Source organism: Colias eurytheme, chromosome 5 (assembly GCF_061535395.1).
Source record: "Colias eurytheme isolate Ceu_HAF_F1 chromosome 5, ilColEury1 Martin Lab GWU primary, whole genome shotgun sequence".
NCBI classification, from domain to species: domain Eukaryota; kingdom Metazoa; phylum Arthropoda; class Insecta; order Lepidoptera; family Pieridae; genus Colias; species Colias eurytheme.
This window is the reverse complement of record NC_142984.1, coordinates 7116442-7138887: the sequence shown is the minus strand read 5'-3', so window position 1 is coordinate 7138887 and position 22446 is coordinate 7116442. Positions and strand designations below refer to the sequence as shown.

General features: G+C 31.1%; 1 protein-coding gene and 2 long non-coding RNA genes across 3 annotated transcripts; 2 read left to right on the top strand and 1 right to left on the bottom strand.

Moving 5' to 3' along the window:
* Positions 1-7023: 7023 nt before the first annotated feature.
* On the bottom strand, positions 7024-8623 carry LOC149908528 (uncharacterized). Its single transcript, XR_016456731.1, has 2 exons — positions 8112-8623; positions 7024-7621 (listed from the first exon to the last, which is right to left on the bottom strand). It is a non-coding gene; the product is annotated as an uncharacterized LOC149908528 (long non-coding RNA).
* Positions 8624-10674: 2051 nt separating this feature from the next.
* On the top strand, positions 10675-13782 carry LOC149908527 (uncharacterized). The gene is made up of 3 exons (XR_016456757.1): positions 10675-10763; positions 13215-13329; positions 13608-13782. It is a non-coding gene; the product is annotated as an uncharacterized LOC149908527 (long non-coding RNA).
* Positions 13783-19475: 5693 nt separating this feature from the next.
* LOC149908526 (uncharacterized) lies at positions 19476-21600 on the top strand. The gene is made up of 5 exons (XM_090101640.1): positions 19476-20213; positions 20304-20417; positions 20507-20581; positions 20723-20867; positions 21428-21600. Exons 1-5 carry the CDS (start codon positions 19476-19478, stop codon positions 21598-21600), a joined length of 1245 nt encoding a protein of 414 aa, XP_089957766.1.
* The last annotated feature ends 846 nt before the right edge of the window (positions 21601-22446 follow it).

Sequence of the window (22446 nt, the reverse complement as noted above, 5' to 3'; positions counted from 1 at the left end):
CATATGTCTATTGATAAGGCGATTCACTATTGTAATACGAATAATTCTCGGAATAAAAGTCAGGGCCGTACTCAGGTGGGTATAATTCATGCATATTCGTTTCACGCATTTTCAAATTATTTTGTGTTAAAGGTAAAAAGTAAAAGTAACATGGTGACTGATGCCACTCATTGGTTTAGGGGCTTGATTTTCATTCCTATTAGGTAACCGAAAAACTTTTCTAAGGGGTTTATATGCGGGTTATGTGGATTAGCTTGATAAATAGGTTGGGGTTTTAAAGGTATATACCAAATAAGGTTTGTATGGTTTGCGGCATGTAAGATGATGCAGCAAAGTTAAATGCAGTACGTCCCTGGAATGGTGACGCTGCGCTATGGGTACGGGTTTCGAATTAAATTCTTTTATATCACTTTTACTATCTAATGATTAAAATTATATTATTTATTCTGTAAATAAGATGCATTTAATCGTACACAAATTCTAATGATTAAATTAAATTAAATGAAATGAAAGAATTACTTATTGGTCACAATTTTTAAACGTTTTTTTCAATTGAAATCGGCCGCATTCATTGAATTCTTGAACCTAAGGCCTCCTACAAACCACGAATAAAAGCTTGTAGAATTTTTTTATATAAAGTGTACTTTTTGCCTCTATGATGGTTACAACCGATTCATGGTTACAACCGATGCCAAATCATTATATAGAGTGGTTTTGTCTTTTTGATCCTGAAATTATTTATTAATCCATCAGTCCTCGGAATCACAGACACAATAGAAAATCTATTGTGTCGCGCCCCGATCGGGCCTTACGGTGGTCAATGGGTTAATGGATTTTGAATGGGCATTGAGTAGGCACTCAATTTTGGGTATGTAATTTTATTTAATTTATCATTGATTAAGAAATTAGGCTATTCACTACCTTCAGCATTAACTTTATAATATAACTTTACATTCTAGTTAATCTAATTAATTTTAAAGTAAATCTCTACTATTATCTAAAACTAGTCTACGAGCAGCCTAAATCGATGTAGTGCTCTCGGGAATTAGACTTTCACGGATGGAAAATCTTGGGAAGGAAATTAGGACTAAAAATAATATAAACTAGAAAAAGGAAGCAACACAGAACTATTCTATGTACTTACCAATAATTAATCTGGTTACTTTTTGGGATCGATGTTTGATTTAGCCTCCAGGCCGCAGAAACCGTAGATTCTGGATCCTCGTAGCGATAGCGAGGTCACTATCTATGCCACGTTTTTTGAGGATCCTACCGACTGCGCCAATTACATTTCCCGCAGCCGGAGGCCCCAAAAGAAACTCAGATATACTTAGAAACTACATTTAATGACTAAAGTGAGACTTTTACACCCATGTCTGCACGATGCAGACCGGAGTTCGAGAATGAATTTATACATTTTAATAATTATAAAGACGTAAGCTTGGATGCTAACTCAGGGAAATCGGACCAACATTCTATTCCCGTGCGAACGGCGTATTCATCAGTTTCGTATGAAGGCAGGGCCGTAACTAGTTACATATTATTATGAGATTTATTTTATATTCAACATGACATTTTTTTTTTCAATGTGCATTTTGTGAATTTTCAATGTGAGCAGGTACTAAAGACGCATCAACTAGCTGTAAAACTCAATTACATTGATTCCTTTTGGTACTCATCATTTCACATGTTAAAAATATACATAACATTGCAAAATAGTTCCACCTTCTTCGTCTACTTTTATATCTGAAATTCACATATTTCACAGCAGTATTTTTCAGCCTCCAACGTCTCCCGATCAATTTGCACCCAATGACACGTTGTAAATAAAGATTTATTCGTACCATCCATTCTACTATCGTATTCCCGGGCGGAAACATTGCGGTCTAAATTTATTGTAAAGCGTAAAGAATCCAGCAACCAACAATTTTTCTATGACATGAGACCGGTATAGAACATTTCTTGGAAAACAATGAAATACGTGTTGTAAGTTGTTGTAGTACATGCAATATTACATGCTTTGTTATATGGTAAATTGATTACCACTCTCGGCTCAGGAAATGGCGTCCTATGTCTTTTTATACATCTAAAGACCACATACTACCCCGTGCATATACATAATATGACCTCATACTTATACCTCAGATAACTGACTTACGTAGAAATCCGCGCAACAGAGTTGCTAATCCATACTTTAAATCATACGATAATTAATTATCTGTGCTACTACTTTTAATTTAATTATTATCTATTTTTATAATTGAAGTGTGAATAGTGAATCATATTTTCGTGTCTGATTGACAATGGATAAGAAATACATTAAATGATAGTGATTGTAATATATTTATTATCGATGAACAGTCACAAAGTATAATGGAAGAAAATATGTTACATTTGTGGGATGGTGTGAGAAGTGTAAGTGAGTTAAGCTAGTGTGTTTACTGTTCCAAAAGGAATTTAACTTCAACATAATCTTTCAAAACAATAAACTTCTATCTACTCCCATTTAACGTCAAAGGCTTGATCCTAGCATAAACCAAGTTCACAGCTACAAATAGCATTATGTACGTCCAAAACAGGATTTTCCTTCATACACGCCTTAAAACTCGGAAACTTTGTTGTAGCTTCGGTTATTACTAAAATTTCAGCGCTGGGAGTAATATGTGGTGGGCAAATATCTGAAGTCTCGAGTTTATGTAACCGCAGTTTATCTCTTTAACGCACCCCAATGAACTTTCAGCTAGATACATGCATTTTTGGCTTTAACGTTTACACTGAAATGAATTTATATTAAAAATTCTCTCGTGTCTACAATATTTTTAAAATGAGATGCCGAGTCGCATTATTTGTTTATTACATGGGAATTATGATAATTATTAATAGGGATATAATATTTTTTGAGCTTTTAAATTTTTGATCTAAATACTGGATACATTTTTCTTTGATTTGCGGCTTATAAAAATAACAAGTCAGTTATAATTTATTATAAAAATTCAGAAAAAGAAAATATAAACCCTCAAATCAAGAACACTCATCAAACTGAAATAAGAAATTTTTAAACTGAAATGAGAAATATACAAAATATTTTAACATTAATTAACTTCAAGAAAGTCGCTGACATTTAAATGTTTCTTCAATTTTATTCCTCTATATTCGCATAATATTTAGCAGTGAAGACCCTACACTTATTAAATATAAACAATAATTAAGAGGCAAGGCTTAAACAAACAATATTAATGGTTACGTGACCGTTGACAGTCGTAAGGTATTACTGGTTACAACTAAAGAGGAAATCGGAAAGCCTTTAAGATGACGAAAATACACTTAATGCCAAAGCAATGAGAAACCATAATACAGGCTTTGGTAGCAATTTATTTGTGTTGTTGTATCATTTGTTATGAAATGATTTTTGATATGGTATGAAAATTGTGTTAAGAAATTTTCATCTTAAAGAACTTATATGAAGGAAAGGTGTTTTTTGATTGAACTGTAAAATAACTAAACCGATTTCACTAATTATTTTATTAGAAAATTACCTGGAGCTCGAGTGCCATCATAGACTTATCTAAAAAAATAGACAATTATTACGGTTACATAATATAGGTACGCCTTACTAATTACCATTATTAATATAGTTAAACCACATACCATATACTATGATGTGCAATATTATAATATCAATATAAATTTTAATCCTTATCCATTTCAATTGTTTGATAAATAAAGTGGATTATCTACATTTCAATTCCTTTTGTGTTATAGGTATGTACCGGACTTTCCGATTAGAAATTTTGATGGGTACCTATACAAATTCTCTAGGTAACCAAATTACAATTTAAATAATGTAGAAAGGTATATTACATGTATTATTGTTTGTTTTTTCGTTATTATCACGATTATAATATTTACCTAATGGGAACTCCCATTAGGTAAATATTATAATCGTGAAAGCTTGTGAGAATGGATGAGTTGATATTCTTACGATTTTACGAAAAGGACTGGATGTATAAAATTGTATTCGTAGACAGATTATAATCTGGATAAGAACAAGCCATGGATTCCAGCGATTATAATGAATAAAATATCTATACGTGTAGAATAATGAATCATGTGGCTTTCGAATACAAAATACTGAAGGTTCATAATTTTAGGTAGGTGTATTAGGTCCATAATAATATTATCTACAGAATAATATATTGAAAAGCTAAACTATAAGAAATTATTTTTCTAAAACTTCAGCAAGTAACTAAACCTTGTAGAACAATAAAAGGAGCGATAAGTCTCTACCACTTCCTCTTCATCCTGTTTTTCTATAAGCCATATGAATAAACCGTAAATCTAGCAATAAATAATTTCAGTTTTGAAATAAGTCATAAGTTTAAGTGCTTACCGACCTTAATAACGTCAGTGAAAAGTCTGAGAAGGTTGCAATCAACTATAGATGAATGTTGCACTAACTTTCTGTCTGCGAGCTCCCGTGACCCGTCTTAAGTCCTTCGCCCATCCCGAGACTTTGATGAAATTTTGAAACTTTTCACGAAGATTGATTTCGAAATGTCTCGAAATTCACGTTGAACTGCCACGCGGCGGTCGAAACGAAAGTTTTAATGAAATCGGACGCTGAATGAGCGAAAGAATTTAATATTTCTTCAAGCGGTCCACATTAAAAACAAGGAAATGGAAGCGGCATTTGCGCTTTTGTTAAAAAGCGCCACTTGCAGTTGACGCAGCTCGTTTGTAAAGACTGTCACGATAGTATTTAAATGAATAAACCCTTCCATTTCTCAAAACAATAACTTATTATAAGACGGGGCCATTCCGAGCCAATGCGCAGGTGCATCTGACTTAACACAATTGAGTTCGTTATTCTAAGATATAATAAGAGCTACCGACTATTAAATATTGCATTTTTAATGTTTGTAGTTTTGTTATATACAATTTTTTAGATATCTATCGATATCCATTAATTAAATGATCTTATCAATTCGACACATACAACCATATGTTTTATGCCTGTCTTTATGTATCTCTATTTACTAATCTGTGACATTAGTCTCTAAAGGAGCTCCAAAATAAAAATTTAACGTGCTTCTCACCATCTACCGTGTAGTACATTCAGTATTATGCACTTTTCTAGGATACACGTTTTATGACATGTTTCCAAAATACTTACTACACGGTATTCATACATGAAAATAAATGCGTACGATTATCAGTTATCTATATTTCACAAGAAAAAGGTAGGTATTCATTTCGATACTCCCGTAAATAACCCGTTGTATGTCCAAGAATATTTTCAAAAGAGCGATGTCCCAAAATATATTTTCAAAGACTCCGTATTATTGTTTCCTGAAAAATCCACAGCTCTTAGCCTATAGACTATTGTTCCCAGAATGGAGACTTACGGCGGCGTCCACACCTGATTTATAGAGTTTAGAACACGACCGATGCACCCGATGGCCGTTTAAAATTGCTCTAAAGACTTTCAATTTGTACCCAACTTGTACGGGGTCAGCGCAAAGCCAGTTTGATTAACTTGGATAGTAACAATGTTGATACAAAATTGTCGAAATTGAAAATGTGGGTTATACGTAGAACAGACATAATATTTTCAACTAATGTGTATTACATACATATTACATATAATATTTGGGTTTGACAGCGACCGTTTCTATTTATTTGTTTTATGGTAAGATTTAATTGTGTGTAATCAATAAATTGTACAAATTATTCTGTACATAATATGCACTTTATACATTTATACCTATTGGGATTTGGTCAACAGATTATCAGATTCGTAGACGTATTATTAAAAATGAAAAGTCAAATTATTTACACACAACACTCACATGCACAAGCACACACATTCACAAACACACACACACACACACACATATACACACACTCACACTAACAAAATCACGCACTATACTTGTAAAAAGCTTGTAAACGCACAACTGTATATTTTATTATATGTTTTTTTTTTTTTTTTACTTTCTCTGTTTTTTAAATGTAATCTTTTTGTTGTACTGAACATGTTCTCTGGGAAGGAACTGTCTTCCTTAACACAGGATTTTCCTAGCTAGGAAGACAGAGCCACACTGTAATAATTGTACTGTATTAATTTTTGTCCTCAATAAAGATATTTTTATTTTTATTTTATTTTATTTTTTGCAAATTTATGCATTTATAGAAATAAAATATATGAAGAAATTAAGTGGAAGCCATTTAAATGTAATGTTAACGTTAACAAAATGTCAACGAGTCAACAACATGACCGTAAATGTGAGGTAATGTCATGGAACTATATATACTACGTATGGAACCCACACTCCCTAAGAAAAAGTAAAGTCAAAAAATTTGACCTTGAATCTTATCGTTTCCCCTCCGTCTCTTTCTAGTTACGGTGAGTCATAATATATATAGTATGTCTATATTTCCGTGGGGTGAGTATAAATGTAAAAAATTCAGGATATTAAGGAAAAAAATAACGGATGCATCAATTTTATTCGTATTAAAATTTTACTATAATACTAGATTTTGCCCGCGACTTCGTCCTCGTTGAAGTCATAAAACATAAAATCCCATTTATCCCGTGGGGATTTCGGAATAGCCTTTCTAAGTGCACCTTTAGGATACTCTAGATATACAGAGTGTGCCAAATTTCATGTCTTTAGGTCCAGTGATTTTAGGCTGTGCGTTGTCTGTCAGTCACTAAGTAACGGGAGAGTTTTATATTTATTGATTGATTGATGGTTGATGATTTACGGCGGAAATAAATTACGTAATTGCATTTATTATTCTAATATAGTTACTGTAGAATTTTTGCAAATAGATAAAAAATAGATGTTCAAGTATTTAACATTGGAAAATTGTAATGTTCCTTTCAGCGTTTTTTCATGTTTGCGTCTTCCGTCTTGCATCTTCAGAACACAGGACCGCTATAAATTATGACAACATTTTGCTGTATAATTTGGCGTTACGTCCAGTCATTTGAGGAATTAATGAAGTAAAATATCAATGTGTTTTTATAATATTTATTTATCATTACAATGCCAACTGCCTTTACAAATTTGCAAATTATAAGATAATAACAATAAAAAGTAACGAAATCGGTTCACTGAAAATATTTTTATCATTCCATACCCTTAAGTATTTAAATAGTTTTAAGAGTACTTGAAATATGAGATCGTGGTCTAGCGCTTCCCTATCATACAATAAAAAACAAAATATAATATATTCAGGGTGTAATCGTTAAGTGTGCACAGGTGATTATTCCGTAACTATTGCAGGTATCAAAAAACTTTAAACTGATATCGATATGATACTGATATGATACTTTACCTAATGAGTAAAATAACAATAATAACTTTTTTTAAATATAACAAGAAATATCTAAAAATGTAACTTTAAACCCTCCCATACATTTTATTTCCCGTAACGTATATATTACGTTCCCACTGCTGGGACATGGCCTCCTATGAGGTTACAGCCACATCCACCACACTGGCCAAGTGCGGGTTTAAAATGAATGTTGCATATCTTCACTTTTTCAAAACAGGATATTTTTAATTCTACTATATTTAGCCATGTATTACGTTCCGCTAGATTGGACGGAAACCTGTAAAGAGAAAAGAAGATTATTTGCAAAATATAATAAAAAAAATGTCATTTAGATACAGATAACACAAAATTTGTGCTGTTGTCTTGTGCTTCTATTTCAGTAGGTACCATATATGTATGTACTTTGAGTTTTTGATTTTACAATATATCATTATATAAAAGTAGTAAACAACGTTTTTATACCATTAACTTTCACGCCAATTGAACTAACTCAAGTGGAGAAAGACTTCTCCTCATATAAAATACCATACCGAAATATATGTACACAATTTTATAAAGTATGGACACCCTAGTCTAATATTTATTACAATCATGAAACATTTAATAATAAGCAAATAACGATGTTAAATGGAAAAAACCTAATCAAAATTAACATTATAATCACAACTTCGATCTATTATTCCAGATTTAACAACAATTAAAGTAGAAATATTACTAAACTACAATTTTACATGAAGCGTAGTTTATGCATGGTTTTTTGTACTTACGAATGAAATATAATATCACATCCTGGATGCCATTCACTTTTGCAACCGCGCACAATATATTTACAACCATTTCTATTAATTTTGGCTCAGAATAATTCCAAAATACAAGAACAAACTCACGAAATGAACATAAACATCCGCCATTTTGCAGTAAACATTATTTGACACCTAGAATTGGGGCTGCCGCGCAACGATTTTCATAACATAATTCAAAATATGGGAAAAAAATTATGAGCGTGTTCGATAAGCAGTCCATTTTAAAAGTTGTAAACCTTTGTTATTTCAATGGAAAAGCAAACCTGCATGAATCTCGTTTAAATTTCATTTTTTTAGCGGATTTTATTAATGATTTATGTCATATAGACTATTATTACTGACAGTCGATTTTTTAATGCACGTCAATAGGGGAAAAATTTACAATCACGCTGGCTACCCTATGGGGTAAACAGGGGTTACTTGCGGTCATTCTATCAGTTTTTTATTTATTCTTAGGAGTTTGGGTTCCAGTATGACTATAGTTCCATGGGTAATGTAGGAATTTGGGAAATAGAGTAATAAGGAACCTACTTATTCCGTTATTTTCACGACATTGTGTACAATTTTAAATTAAATTAGAATTTCACAGAGTTTTACTTTTTCCAGTTATTTTATGCTATTTGACATAGATTTGACATGCATTTTAAATGTTTTAAATTAGATGTTACAAAAAAAACACAATTTCAAAGAAATTTAATTTAAATGGAAAATTTCGTGATTAAAGTAAATAAATATAATTGCCCATACCTTCAACCAAAATGTTTTGAATAATAATTAACTCTCACCGGAAGTAAAACAAAACTAATTTCAGTAATTTCCCAGTTCCGCGCCCCCGTAATATTTCCATTACGCGTGTTCCGTGTCATGTTCCTATGTTTGTTCCCGTTTTCAATTTCAAAAAGTTTCTATAAATTTTAAAATCGCAGACAGGAAGTCAGATCGAAATCGCGGCGGTCTAGAGGAAATTGCTCATTCTCACGCGACCGCCTCACTCCGGGAATAGTCTAATGGAAAAAGTTAAAAAAATATACAAAACTTCTTTTTTTATTACGTTGCTTGCGCTGAAATCATCGAGAATAGAGCGCAAACTATCCTGCCGCGAACGAGGAAAGTTTCAATTTAAATTTCACCCGCGCTTCTGACTATCACGTATACTTTTTATATTCATATATGAAATTTTTGTTCGCGGGCGAATCATAAAAGGTATTTTTATTTTAATACCACAGAAGTTGCAAAGTTTTTATAGCGTCCTGCGTCTTGGGTTTGTTTGATAAAACAATTATTATTAATGAATAAATCCATCTGCCTAAAATGTGTTTATTAGTTTGCGTATAAACAAAGCATTTTCCTGAAATAAAAAATTGATAAATAAAATAAAAAGACAGTTTTTTTACCTTTACATAAGAAACTACCTATAAATAAACCGATATCAAGAAAATATTCATACAAGGTATCTGTAACGAAAATCGTTTGGTTCTAAGTTAAAACTAGCTGAGCTCCGCGGTTTCGCCCACGTGGCTCCGCTCCTGTTGGTCTTAGAATGAATGGGCTATCTAACATCGAAAGAATTTTTCAAATCGGATCAGTGAGTTCCTGAGATTAGCGCGTTCAAACAAACAAACTCTTCAGCTTTATAATATTAGTATAGATAGGCCAGCAAATATGATCGCAAACCGTTCAGAAACTTAGACAATAATCTGACTGTTATATTGAAGCCAGGATCCACAATGAACGGTGTCGGATTATAATGCTAATAGCACCCCATAGTCATTAAGCCCATTCATGGTGAATCTATAGCTTCTATTCAAAGTGTATCACAATTAGGTCATATGATTATATTATAATATATTATATAGGTAGGTGTAAATGGTCCCTATTGATAATGTCGAAGGTTAAATCTGGGCTCAATTTCATGTTAATTAAAATAATATATTCCATTTACCTTTATCACTTTATTAATAAGTAAAGTTGAAGAAAAAATACAATAATATGATTAGTAAGCAATGGAAAATAAAATAATAAATTGACTCATCGTGGATATAAAAATTATCATGCGTATCTTGTGTCAATAAAAATGTTAAAACAATTATAATGACCTAGAATAGATAAGATCATGGTTTACCTAATTATAGACATATTCATTATTATGTAACTTTAATTTGTTTATGTACCTACAATACTTTCTTAGGTATACTCAATACTAGGTAGGTATACCTATAGAGGTATACCTACCTATGATTAATTTATTATTAATTAAATAAGGTGCTTAGGTATACCTATGAATAAATAATAATTTATATCAATTATATACCATCGTATTGTGCTACTTTAAAAAAGGAAATCTATTTCATTTTTGTATTTTTGTGTAAAAATCCTCAAGACCACACCCAATCGTTTAAAATGGCCAATTCCATATTACATTAAAGTACTCATGTACCATCGCATGATCGCACCTACCATTGATTTTGGTCCTATCTTATTGATAATATTCTTATCAAGATAAAATGCATAGTAATGTGAGCGCTCACCTATTTGTAAATTACAACGCCTCTACGCTCAGTTGTTTACAAGTTGTGGTCGCAAGTAGTAAGATCGTAAGAAATACAGCAAAATGTGGTATGTTTTCCTTTAAATATAATTATATCTAACACGCTCTTTTTTAAGTAAAAGTTGTACAGTATCTATTTATGAAACTATCATGTAATTTAATGTTATTGTTTGAAGTGCCAACCTTACATTAGCAATGGAATATTATAGGTCTGAGAGAAAGTTGGACTAACCTTGTTTCTGTATACTTAGCTGTTAACGTTTTCGAATAAACAAACTAATTTGGTGCTATAAACGACTTAAATGAAACTCATTTATTTGTTGTGCTATGATAATATATAGTACATATTTATTTGTCTACTACTAACGATGGTCTAAGAGAAAGTTGGAAAAACCCTGTATCTATCTAGTTTGTTGTAAACGTTTTCAAATTTATTTATCTTTTTCAATCCGTACTTTTTTGTCGCTGTACTTCATTTATAAAGTGATACAAATATATCGCAAAATAATGTTTGTACTGGAAGCAATTAAAAGTGTTATTATAAATCCTCCAGGCTAGTGCAACACGCATTTGATACCTGTAAATGGATTAACAATGCACAGATTATAAATAAACAACATTCCAAAATCAACTTTATTTGTTCTTGATAAGATTCAAACTAGGAAGTGCATACAAAGTCCACAAGAAGTAGCATGTAGGCTGTAGGTTAATAAAACTGGTCACATAGGCGACGTAAACAAGCGTAGTATCGACTGACGATGACGTAGTTAGTGGTTAGCCTTGGTCAGCTTGTCGTATACCTTGTTGTTTTTAGTACTTCTTCGTAATAAACATTTCACTGAAACTTATAATAAAGAACGTATAATGAGGCGATACGATTAATAATTATTATATTATTTATCTTTAGAAATGTGATATTTCACAATGTTAAAAGGTTGCACAAAACTCTCTCTCTAGCCTCCTGTTTTCGAAATCACACCTTGAAATCGCTCCGTTGCGACGTGAATGAAATACAAACGGACAAACAGACAGGTACCTACGCATTTATAGAGTATACCCAACTACTTATTATAATAATAACTATCTAACTAATCTAGTAACGATGAGTAACAGATCCTAAAAAGAATTCGGTCCCACCCATAGAGGTACTATGTAGTACATGTAACTCAATGGTCCCACCCCATAAACGTGAACGGTCGATGCGTTAGTATGATTTATCATTTGATAAAAACAATTTCCGATTACACTTAGTTTTTTATGGCAGATAAGATAATATATTATTAGATAAAAAAGTTTCACAATTCGAATTTCGAAGGTTATGGCAAACGGAACTAGTGCAAAAAGTCTGTAATATTAAATGACACATGACAATGCGAGGCCTAATAAAATTACTGCGTTAAATAATGGTTACATGCAAGAAGCTTGTTACGTGGTACCATAGGTGGTACCTACCTACATGGCATTGTAAGGTCAACAATTTGCAAGGAATCTATTTATGAGGAAGAACTTTAAGAACTTGCTTAATATAACCGATTAAAACTAACTTATCATTAAATTTATATGTCTGTATTTATAATTATTTACCGTCGCTTCATATGCCTTATAGCGAACATGATCACTGGATAGAGTAAGAGTAGAGAGAGCACGTAGTAGAAAAATACCGCCAATTCTTGAAAAAAAAATCAAGTTTTTATAAATACATTGTAAATCAAAACGTTCTCACTTACTTTCATTACATAGTATAGAATGGGTACATAAAGTTTGAGTGCAGAAGTTAGATCGTATGTGACCACTCTAGGTTCTATGTTGGAAACTGTATCTGAGATCAACAATGTATTTGTGGGAAATATTATGATTCTATCAGAATAATATTAGCTCAGAATGGATAGGTATATAAACTGACGTATATATAAGTATAGTATTCTAATAATAGATAGGTAGGTACTCTATACTTACTGACTTTTAATTTTTACTTCAGTTTTTTTTAGTAAATAATATAGGGTTGCTTCCAGCTAGCATTTAATCCAAATAAATATGAATTTCCAATATGGAGTAAACAATAAAATATATTCTCTGACCTCGTTGCACTAAATAACCGGAACACAATAAAATTATTGTGTACTGCAAACACGTGTTGAAGACAATACAATGTTTTGATTTCGAGCGTATCTTAATAGTTTTAACTATTGATTTGATATTCTATAACGACAACATTAAATTCGCATGACTGAACTTTGAATTCTACTTTATTTCTAAATATTTTCCATTTATTTATTTCTGGAGACTGATCAAATATACTCGTAGATTTTATAAAACAATGTGTAGCCGGTTGGTTATAATTCACACTTCAAATTTATTTATGAATGACCGGCTCGAAAATTTATTAGACCCAACATAAAAAGAACCCCAAAAACAAAAATTTTAAATTTTTATTTAACCCCTTAGGTCCTAAGGCTTAGGATATCATTTTGTTGACTCTAGTGGATATATACTTAGTTATATATATTTTTTCTTTTCAGTGGCTGCGTCTGTAATCTTTTCTGCAAGCTTGTGAGCTTATTCTTCTCCTTGATATTCATCGTGGCCATCATATTACTTATATTATGGGCTGTTGGAGTTATCTTCGTATAGCGAGTAAGTATTTTTCATAAACATTTCAAAAGTAACAAAAAAAATACCGTCATTTCTGACACGTGTACACGGCACATGATCTTTTTTTTTATATTTAATCTATCTATGCTAAAAGTTTGTCTTGAAAAAATAAGGATTGAAACAAAAAGACCGCCGATCGTTGTAACTTTTACACTATGTTAAGTTTCCATAACCGATAAAAAATATGAAATTGAATAAATAGATAAATATTTTGAAACCTAGACATATTAATTAAATGGCCTTTAATTGGTTTGTTTCAGGAAACAAGAGTAGTCTCCAATTGGGAGAATGGAGAGACTGAAGAAAAAACGCATAATATGTATATAGCCAATTATTTTTATAACAAACATGAAAATATGTGATTCCAAAGAGAATTATTATGTGACATAGAATATAACTATTATTTCGTGATTATTTCATATGGGACATTCTGACTCTAAGACAGTGCGCGCACGAGCAACTTTGTCTCCGCAACTATTTTGTCTCCGCAACTATTTTGTCTCCGCAACTATTTTGTCTCCGCAACTATTTTGTCCCTCCCACCTATGGGCTAGTATGAAAGTGCGCGCACGTAGCGACGCAACTCCCCATACAAATTGATGGGAGAGACAAAATAGTTGCGGAGACAAAGTTGCTCGTGCGCGCTCGCTCTTAAGAGATAAAACATAATGAAATATCTTTATTGTCATTTAACTAGGCAATAGACAAATAATTCAATATTCATATTCATTTTTAATTACGTTAATAACCGTTTAATTGATTTTAAATCACCCTCATAATTCCATAATTTCAATTTTTTGTCTGTTATTCAGTGCATGTCAGTGGGTATTAGATGATAATATGACTAATTATATAGGTATAATATTATGTATTAACAGAATCTAATATCAAACATATTGCAAGTACCTATTTATAATAATATGACAATTGAAATGTAGAGCAAACAACGTATCGATGGTTATAAGTATTAGACTTGTCCAAAATGCTTTTTCATTGCTAAGTACAAATTGTGATCCCGGTATCTGTAATCAGTGTCGGGAAAAACTACGATAAGATAATATTATATTTGTGTAACGCACATGTAAAAAGTTTAGTCATGTTTCACATTTCATACGTTTTTATTACATTTTTTTTTACTTCTGCCGTCCTATCTTCTTTTGTTAGAAAATGTATTCCCAGGTTATACATTCACACCTAACAAGTTTTCCTTTATTGTTTTGTCAATTGTTATGTTTTGTTATAAATAACAATTGTAACATGATAACAAAATTCTATTCTATATCTGACTCTCTTCAATTTTGTTAATGGTCTCTTCTATTTTAATTTATTTGTTTACCTTTAATTTATACATATTTATTTATTAGATTTTGTATTTTAGTTTTAAAATAATAAGTGTATCAGAATCGATTGTGATGTACCTAAGTTAAAGTATATGATTTGTTTTAATAAAATCTAGATAACAATTTTTTTTACATATTTCCTTAATCATACCCAACCACTCTACTTAATATGCATTTCCTTACATTGTTAGATATCCTATATAGACTACAGGCCCATGTTGAAAAAATTATGGGTCATTTGACCCACCAGGTGACCTATCTAGAACGATATAAGAGCATAAAATAATAAAATTCAGCACTATGACGTCACTTGTAAGCTGTCCACCTGAGTGCAGATGAGAATTCGAAGGTTCAGGTAGAGATTTTCTCCCCTTGTCTCCATGATTTTTGTACGGCGTTGCGGAATAATTGATTAAAAGTAGTATAGAAATAGTATGACACAGATGCCGTACAAAATCAAATTACCAAATTTACCCCGGCAACTGTCGAAAAATAAAAATATATTCCGACTTTGTGGACCACCATTTTTGTACGGCATCTGTGTCATACTATTTCTATACTGCTTTTAAGCCATAATACCTACTACTACTAAGCCATAGTGCTGAATCTTATTATTTTATGCTCTTATATCATTCTAGATAGGTCAGGTGGTGGGTCAAATGACCCATAATTTTTTCAACATGGGCCTGTAGTCTAATAGTAATCTATCGATATCGATATCCTAATACACATGGTTTCAAAAGCGTGGGTGTCTAGTTATGTCCTTCGTGGAAATTAAGAAAACACTGGATCTCGTAGAGCACATCATCTATTTGCGCATAACGAAAATCGATAATTTTTAATATTATATTATTACTATCTGCTCAAGCAGACGTTGTCTGCCCATCCTTGTGCCTTAACAAACTCGGTTATTTGTTTTATAACCGAATTCTTGAGTTTTACGCTTAGCGATTAATTTTTATCTATAAGTACTAATATTATAAGGCTGAAGAGTTTATTTTTGAACGCGCTAATCTCAGGAACTACTGGTCCGATTTGAAAAATTCTTTTGGTGTTAGATAGCTCATTTATCGAGGAAGGTTATATAACATTACGCTAAGACCAACAGGAGTGGAGCCACGCGGGTGAAACCACGTAGCGCAGCTAGTTTATGTATATAGAGTGGTGTCCTTCTGCACCTAAAATTCGCACTTTTATATTTGAAGTGTTTTTTAAGATTAAAATTATAAATCCTCTTCAAATTAATCCATCCTTTTTTTATTTATAACACATATTCACATAATATTTAGGTCTTCTTTCAGATAAAATTGAAAGACATCAAAAATAGCTTGTGACAGAATCTGTCGGAAGATAGCAACTGATAGGAAAGAAAACATTATCTTAAAATAAGTGAGTAAAACGCATTGTTCTTATGAAAATATATTCATTTTCTGATGCTTTTAATATATACAGTAGGAAAATATACGGATAGATACAATATTGTGAACGACACACACCACATGCCGCTCATAAACGTTGGCTTCGTTCTACAATCTGACTATGTTGCCAACTTCCAACGGTTAGGAACATATTCATGATACAAAATATAAAACAGAAAAGTATAAAATGTCTATCTATTCTGTTGTGCGAAGTATTTCTTTTAAAATATACATTGCCATTAGGTATACGTAGTATATTATTATTAGTCTGTGCCATTAGTCAGGTTATAACTTTTCAAACAGATTTATACATTTAACAGTTTTAATATCTAAAGTAGATGCCAAAAACGGATGCATTGGAATTGTAATAATTAATTAATTATGTAGTATCATTTCCCTATTGTTGCAGTCCTCTATCGACCTATACATTGTTCTTAAGTTTTTATGGAAAAAGTTAAATTTTATGAATGTTATACTTAATCGTTTCTGAACAGACAACTGTATAACTGTTAAACTTTACAGGAGGACGACACAATCACTGCACAAGAGCTCTCTAGATAAATTTATGTACCTGCTGCATACTTCCGTTGGAAAAGCCACCTTACCACCTCATTTTAAGAACTATTATTGTTCACAGATATATTTAAGGTCCTTACCTCAAGGAAAATCATTCCGTGTGACAATCCATTGTTAAATAGATTTTGAAGCAATGCGGAATTCGTTCTGGCAATTAAAAATTGCGTTAAGGATATACTTTACTTATACTGATAGAAGTAACTAATAGAAATACATTGAAATGTGGTGAGTATCGCATATTATGTAATATTTGTTTTCTTACTAAGAAAAAAAGCTTATTTAAACGATTTAACAAAATCCATAATGTAGAGCAATTAAAAAAGGCGCCTCCTAGAGTGTGTGCCTGACAAATTATCTATACTAATACATATTATAAAGCTGAAGATTTTTGTTTGTTTGAACGCACTAATCTCAAGAACTACTGTTCCGATTTGAAAAATTCTTTCGCTGTTATATATTTTATCAAGGAAGGCTCTAGACTAGATATATCTCGCTAAGACCAACGGGAGCGGAGCAATGCGGGTGAAACCGCGGGCTACAGCTGCTAGTAAAATATAAAAGATTAATTAGAATAATTATTATACTGGAAATTTAATTCATTTACTTTTTAATAATTTAATTCATTACCTACTTATTACATTTATTTTATTTTTCAGTTGCGTGTGTAATCTCATGTGCTTAATAATATGTGCAATTGTAACGTTTGTCGTAATTGGAATAAGTTCAGTTTTTGTTTCATTGTTATCTGGATCGAAAAGTAAGAACTGAAGTTTACAAGTTAGTGTAATTATTATTCTACAATCATTTTTTCGGTGGATAAGCTCGATATACACATACCTACTCATTCTCTCTTCTCTATAAGCAATATTATTGTTGAAGGATGCATACAATATACCTCCCTACAAAATTAAGCTACAATCAACTGAAAAATAGCTTTTTATGAAACAAATTGTTTCCTTGTTTATAGCATAAAATGCACATAATGGCAAATAAAATAAAAATGCGATAGGATTTGATAGGCTAAGATTTGTGTTATTTATACAAATGTTAACATTTGTATAATTTTTTTTGTATTTAAATATATGACAGTAGTTATATATCGAACTTCTTTAATTTTACTATTTTACTATTAATAATAATTGAGCAATTATTTCAAAAGCATGCCGGTACTCCTCTATTTCCAATTAACATTGGCATGTCGCCAAAATAAAAATTTTATAGGGAAAACTTCAGTGTGTCACCGGCCTACGAATAAAATATAAATTCCTACATATTTAATACAATATACCATTTTATTGAACTGTTAAAAAAGTGCAATTATTAAATTGTATTGAATGTAAAATTATTTAATAAATAATTGTAAAGCCATTATTAAATTTTCTGTTAATAGAACAATATATGTACATTTCGCCTTAATTTACATTATTCTCCATCGATAGGTTTATTTGTGTTAATTATACACATTTCGAGGGAACCGAACTAAATTCATCAAATAACTTTATAGTAATTTGATGAAAATCAAATAATCAAAATAAAGGTTATCCTTTATTTGATTATTTGACGATAAAGCCCAGATTGAATCACGTACAATTATTGTTTTATAGGTAATGGAAGACTCGTGTAAATATGAAAGGTGCAAGTAATTACTATAATAAATATACTATTGGACCCAGGAACTATTTACTTTAATATTTACTGGAAGATACTTCTGGTTTAGTTTCAATTATCATGAAATTGCTATCAATTAACTTTTTATTGTATAGTAGATATGTAATATTATTTTATATTATTATATTCTCAATTCATGTATCATGAAATATTAAACATTAATAAAACTTTGTGAGATTCTTATATTGATTGAACCATGGTCCCACTTATAAAAAGGTTGTAATGAGGTAGGTACCCGCCTAACTAACTTGCCTAGGTAGGTATATTTTTCAGTCGATGGATATAAAGAAATCTAAATAACAAGACACTAGAAGTCGTGAGCACAGTAAGCCCGCGTGACCTTGTTACCACTCAAGTGACTTCCAAGCCACTAGTGCGTTCGTCGCTTTTCAGTTTCTCTCGAGACGTATGTGTGTAAACATGGTGTGTTTCAGCATTTCCCATTGCGGAAATTCTTCCACAAGTTGTAATCATACTAATAAAGGAATAAAATTTCATTGGTAGTTATATTTTATTTTTTTGAAATAATGCCGGTTTTCCTTAAAATTATAGAATATTTTACAAGTATTACGAGTGTCACCATAGAAATCTAAATAACAATGAATGTCACAGTCGACGGTTCTTATCGTCACGTTTAACACAAATTTCAACCTTATTACTAGGAGTTTAGGTTCAAAGTTATAGTTATCTATTGAAAATTAACGCCCTCTGTTGTAGAAACACCTTTCGTTTTGGAATCTGAATTGAATATTTTAGTTAGTTTTCACTAAAATCAAGCTGTCCAATAAAAGGCATAGTTTACTTGTGTGTACTGTTTAGCTATCGGTTTAAATAATATGTTGATTTTGGCGACAGTGGTTTTCATACTAATTATGACATAATAGTAGTTCTAGTATCTTGTTATTTAGATTTCTATGTATGTCCCTATATCAAATAAGGCTAATTCACTATCTTTATACAATTATCCAGCACGAGTCATTTTTATTTTGAATGATAAATATAATTAAAGGTCTACAAACTCTAATGGAAATACAATTCGTTATGTTTTTCATTTATTTACTTGAGATTTTTACCCCGTAACCACAGACGGCTTAACATTATTGCTTGATACTATATAGAAGGCGCCATGTTTTATAACAGTGATTTTAAAATATCAAAACAAAATAATAATGTGAATACAAATGTTTTTACGGTGCTCATGAATAATTATCAAACAGCAAATAAATTTTATAAGTACTCCATCGCCCATGCATCAAAGCCTCTTGTGTACTTTTCAAAAATATTCGCAATGCAAACTATCAGATACAAGCAATACGATATTAAAAAAATATCAACTTATAACAAAAGTTACTGCTTGTTATTGATGTTCTTAATAATTTGTGTCATCGCTTATATTCCTCCTCTCAGCTGGTTGGAAACCAAGTCCGACCTCCCACTCAATATTTTAACGAGAACGTTTGGAGCGCTGCAAATATACGAATTTTTCTATTACATTTTTATTATTTCATTTGGGAATGAGGGGTATTATTGGAACTTGTATAAAACATTAAATAGTTTGGATAATCATCATGCGAAAAGGGAAAGAATGTTTTATTTTCGTAGATGTCTCGCAATTTTCTTAATGTTCACTCCACCTATATTGGTCTCCTTCACCTTTTATTTACGAAAGTTCACTATAAGAAACATTATGTCGCAAATAACTTTCTTTCTCATAATGCTCCAGGGAGTCAACTTTATGTACTTTATAGTGAATATTTTTATAGAACTAATAATTTTTAAAGCTGTTCTTAGAAAGAAAGTTCTGGAAAGCCATACATTTGACAACGTGTACCTAAAACAGAACTATTTTATAGAATTATTTACAGTACGTTTTCAAATACATCTATCTCATTATAAAGAATTTACGGCTTTCCATGATATTCACCGCGCATTCCTACATTTAATTTGATTGCAGAATAAATATAAAATCCAGGATAATTTAAATCATATCTGTTGGTTCGAACTTATGCAAATGTATGACAAACTTGCTGATTGCATCAACATCTTTAACAAGATATATGCAGGACAGGTATCAAATACAAAAAGTAACAATGCCTAAGTGGAAATACTTACGCATATATATTTTAAGTTACCTAAAGATTATGTTGAATTTTTCAGATTTTAATTATGTTTGAAGCTTGGCTGCTCACTACAATACTAGTAATATGCCGATCATTGTCACCAACGATGAAGGTAGGTAATGTTTTGTATGCTAACTTTGATAACATATTGTATTCTAATAAATTTATGTATATTATGACCATTTTAGAATGCAATTTCAATATTATCGTCTAACTCTAACATAATATTAAAAATATTTTTTTTTTATTTCAGTATTCGGATGTTATTTGGAGTGACATGTTTTATTACACATTTCTCAATATACGACCATTTTTCTTAACAACATTGAGTGATTATTTCATACAAGAACGAAAGAAAATACTTTCTATTCTCATACGCGTGCTTGTTCAAAGTGATGGTAAAATAACACTATTATAATATATTTTTTTATATAATCATAGCAAATTAAACTAAAACCTAACTAATATTTTTTTATTCGGATAAAAACCGACGTTTATGGGAATTTAACTGGAAGGTAGAGAACATTAATAAAGTAAAAAGCTGTTTTATCTTTTCTTGCGAAGTTATCGTGTTGCGGATTCTCAATTGGCTGCTGTACCTACACGGGTAAAGTGAACTAGCAAACTACTCTAACATTTCTCAGTACTCTACCAGTTTTAGTAGAAATTTTAGTACTCTACTCTACCAATGGTGTCTACATTAGTGTATTATGTAGGATAGTTACTGTACTCTACCGCTCTAGCCTCTACTCTACCGTTTACTCTACCCGTGTACAGCAGCCAATAGAGAATCTGCGATACGATAACTTAGCAAACGAAGCATGGACACTTAAGTCTTAGTATCGAGGCATAATGCATCTCATGCATCTGAAACCACCTTTATGAAAAGGATTGGTAAAACCAAGGTAAAACATAATTTTGTATATATATCAAACTTTGTTTATTTTTATCTTTTCAGATGACAGATGTCACGACCAAGTGCAAACAATGATAGATTTGGTGCAATCCAGGAAACTGGAGCTCTCCGCTGTAGTAACGGCGGTCAATGTACCAATAATGATTGCATTTGCCGACCGAGTTATCTCATATAGCGTTTTTATGATTCAATACTTTTATATTTATAACATATAATTAATTGGAGTGTTATATTACAAAACTGGATGTGCTCGTGTATGTGCTTTAACCAATTTGTTATTTTAAATCCTTCATTAATAGTAGGTACTTATTAGATAATATTCTATAGATTCCTACATAAATCTCCAGATGGAGAAGATGGTACCTAATATAAAAAATTTACATATTTTTTGTAAGTTATCCGCAATATGTGACTAGTATAATAAATAAGAAATATTATAATGTGTTTACTGTTTTTTTCGCATATTATATTTTCCGCTTAAGGCCGTGCACGCGGTCCGTGCGCTGTTTGGCTCAAATATGTGATTTTTCAAACTACATAGATTGTCCATCAACCACTTATCTTACAAACATATGAATTACTAATAATTTTAGGAAATTTTATTGTCTATGATGTTATTTAAGAGTTTTTTTTTTCAATTAATACAGTATTTGTGAATACCATCAAGATAACTGAGCCGATGATTACTTGATTTCACTTTTAGTGTCAATTTCGAGCTAAAAATATCTGAAATTGCTGACAGATCTAACAAACAATTTTTTTAACTAACTGCAAAAATCCTTATTAAAGTTGTTAGTTAAAAGATTTTTTTTATTTTGGACTCCAAACTTACGAAATTAAAATCCAAACAATGTGTGAATTTTTTTAGAAATTATAGTCTACAAAATGATTATTTTCACCAAGATATTTGACTTAATTGAATATAATTTATACATATTGCAATAAAAGAATGTCTTATTTATAAGATAAAATTTAAAGAATCAACTAAGGTACCTACCTCTTTTATTTTTCTACAATTTTTTAAAAAGTATTATAAAACACTGCGCACGACCCGATTCAAA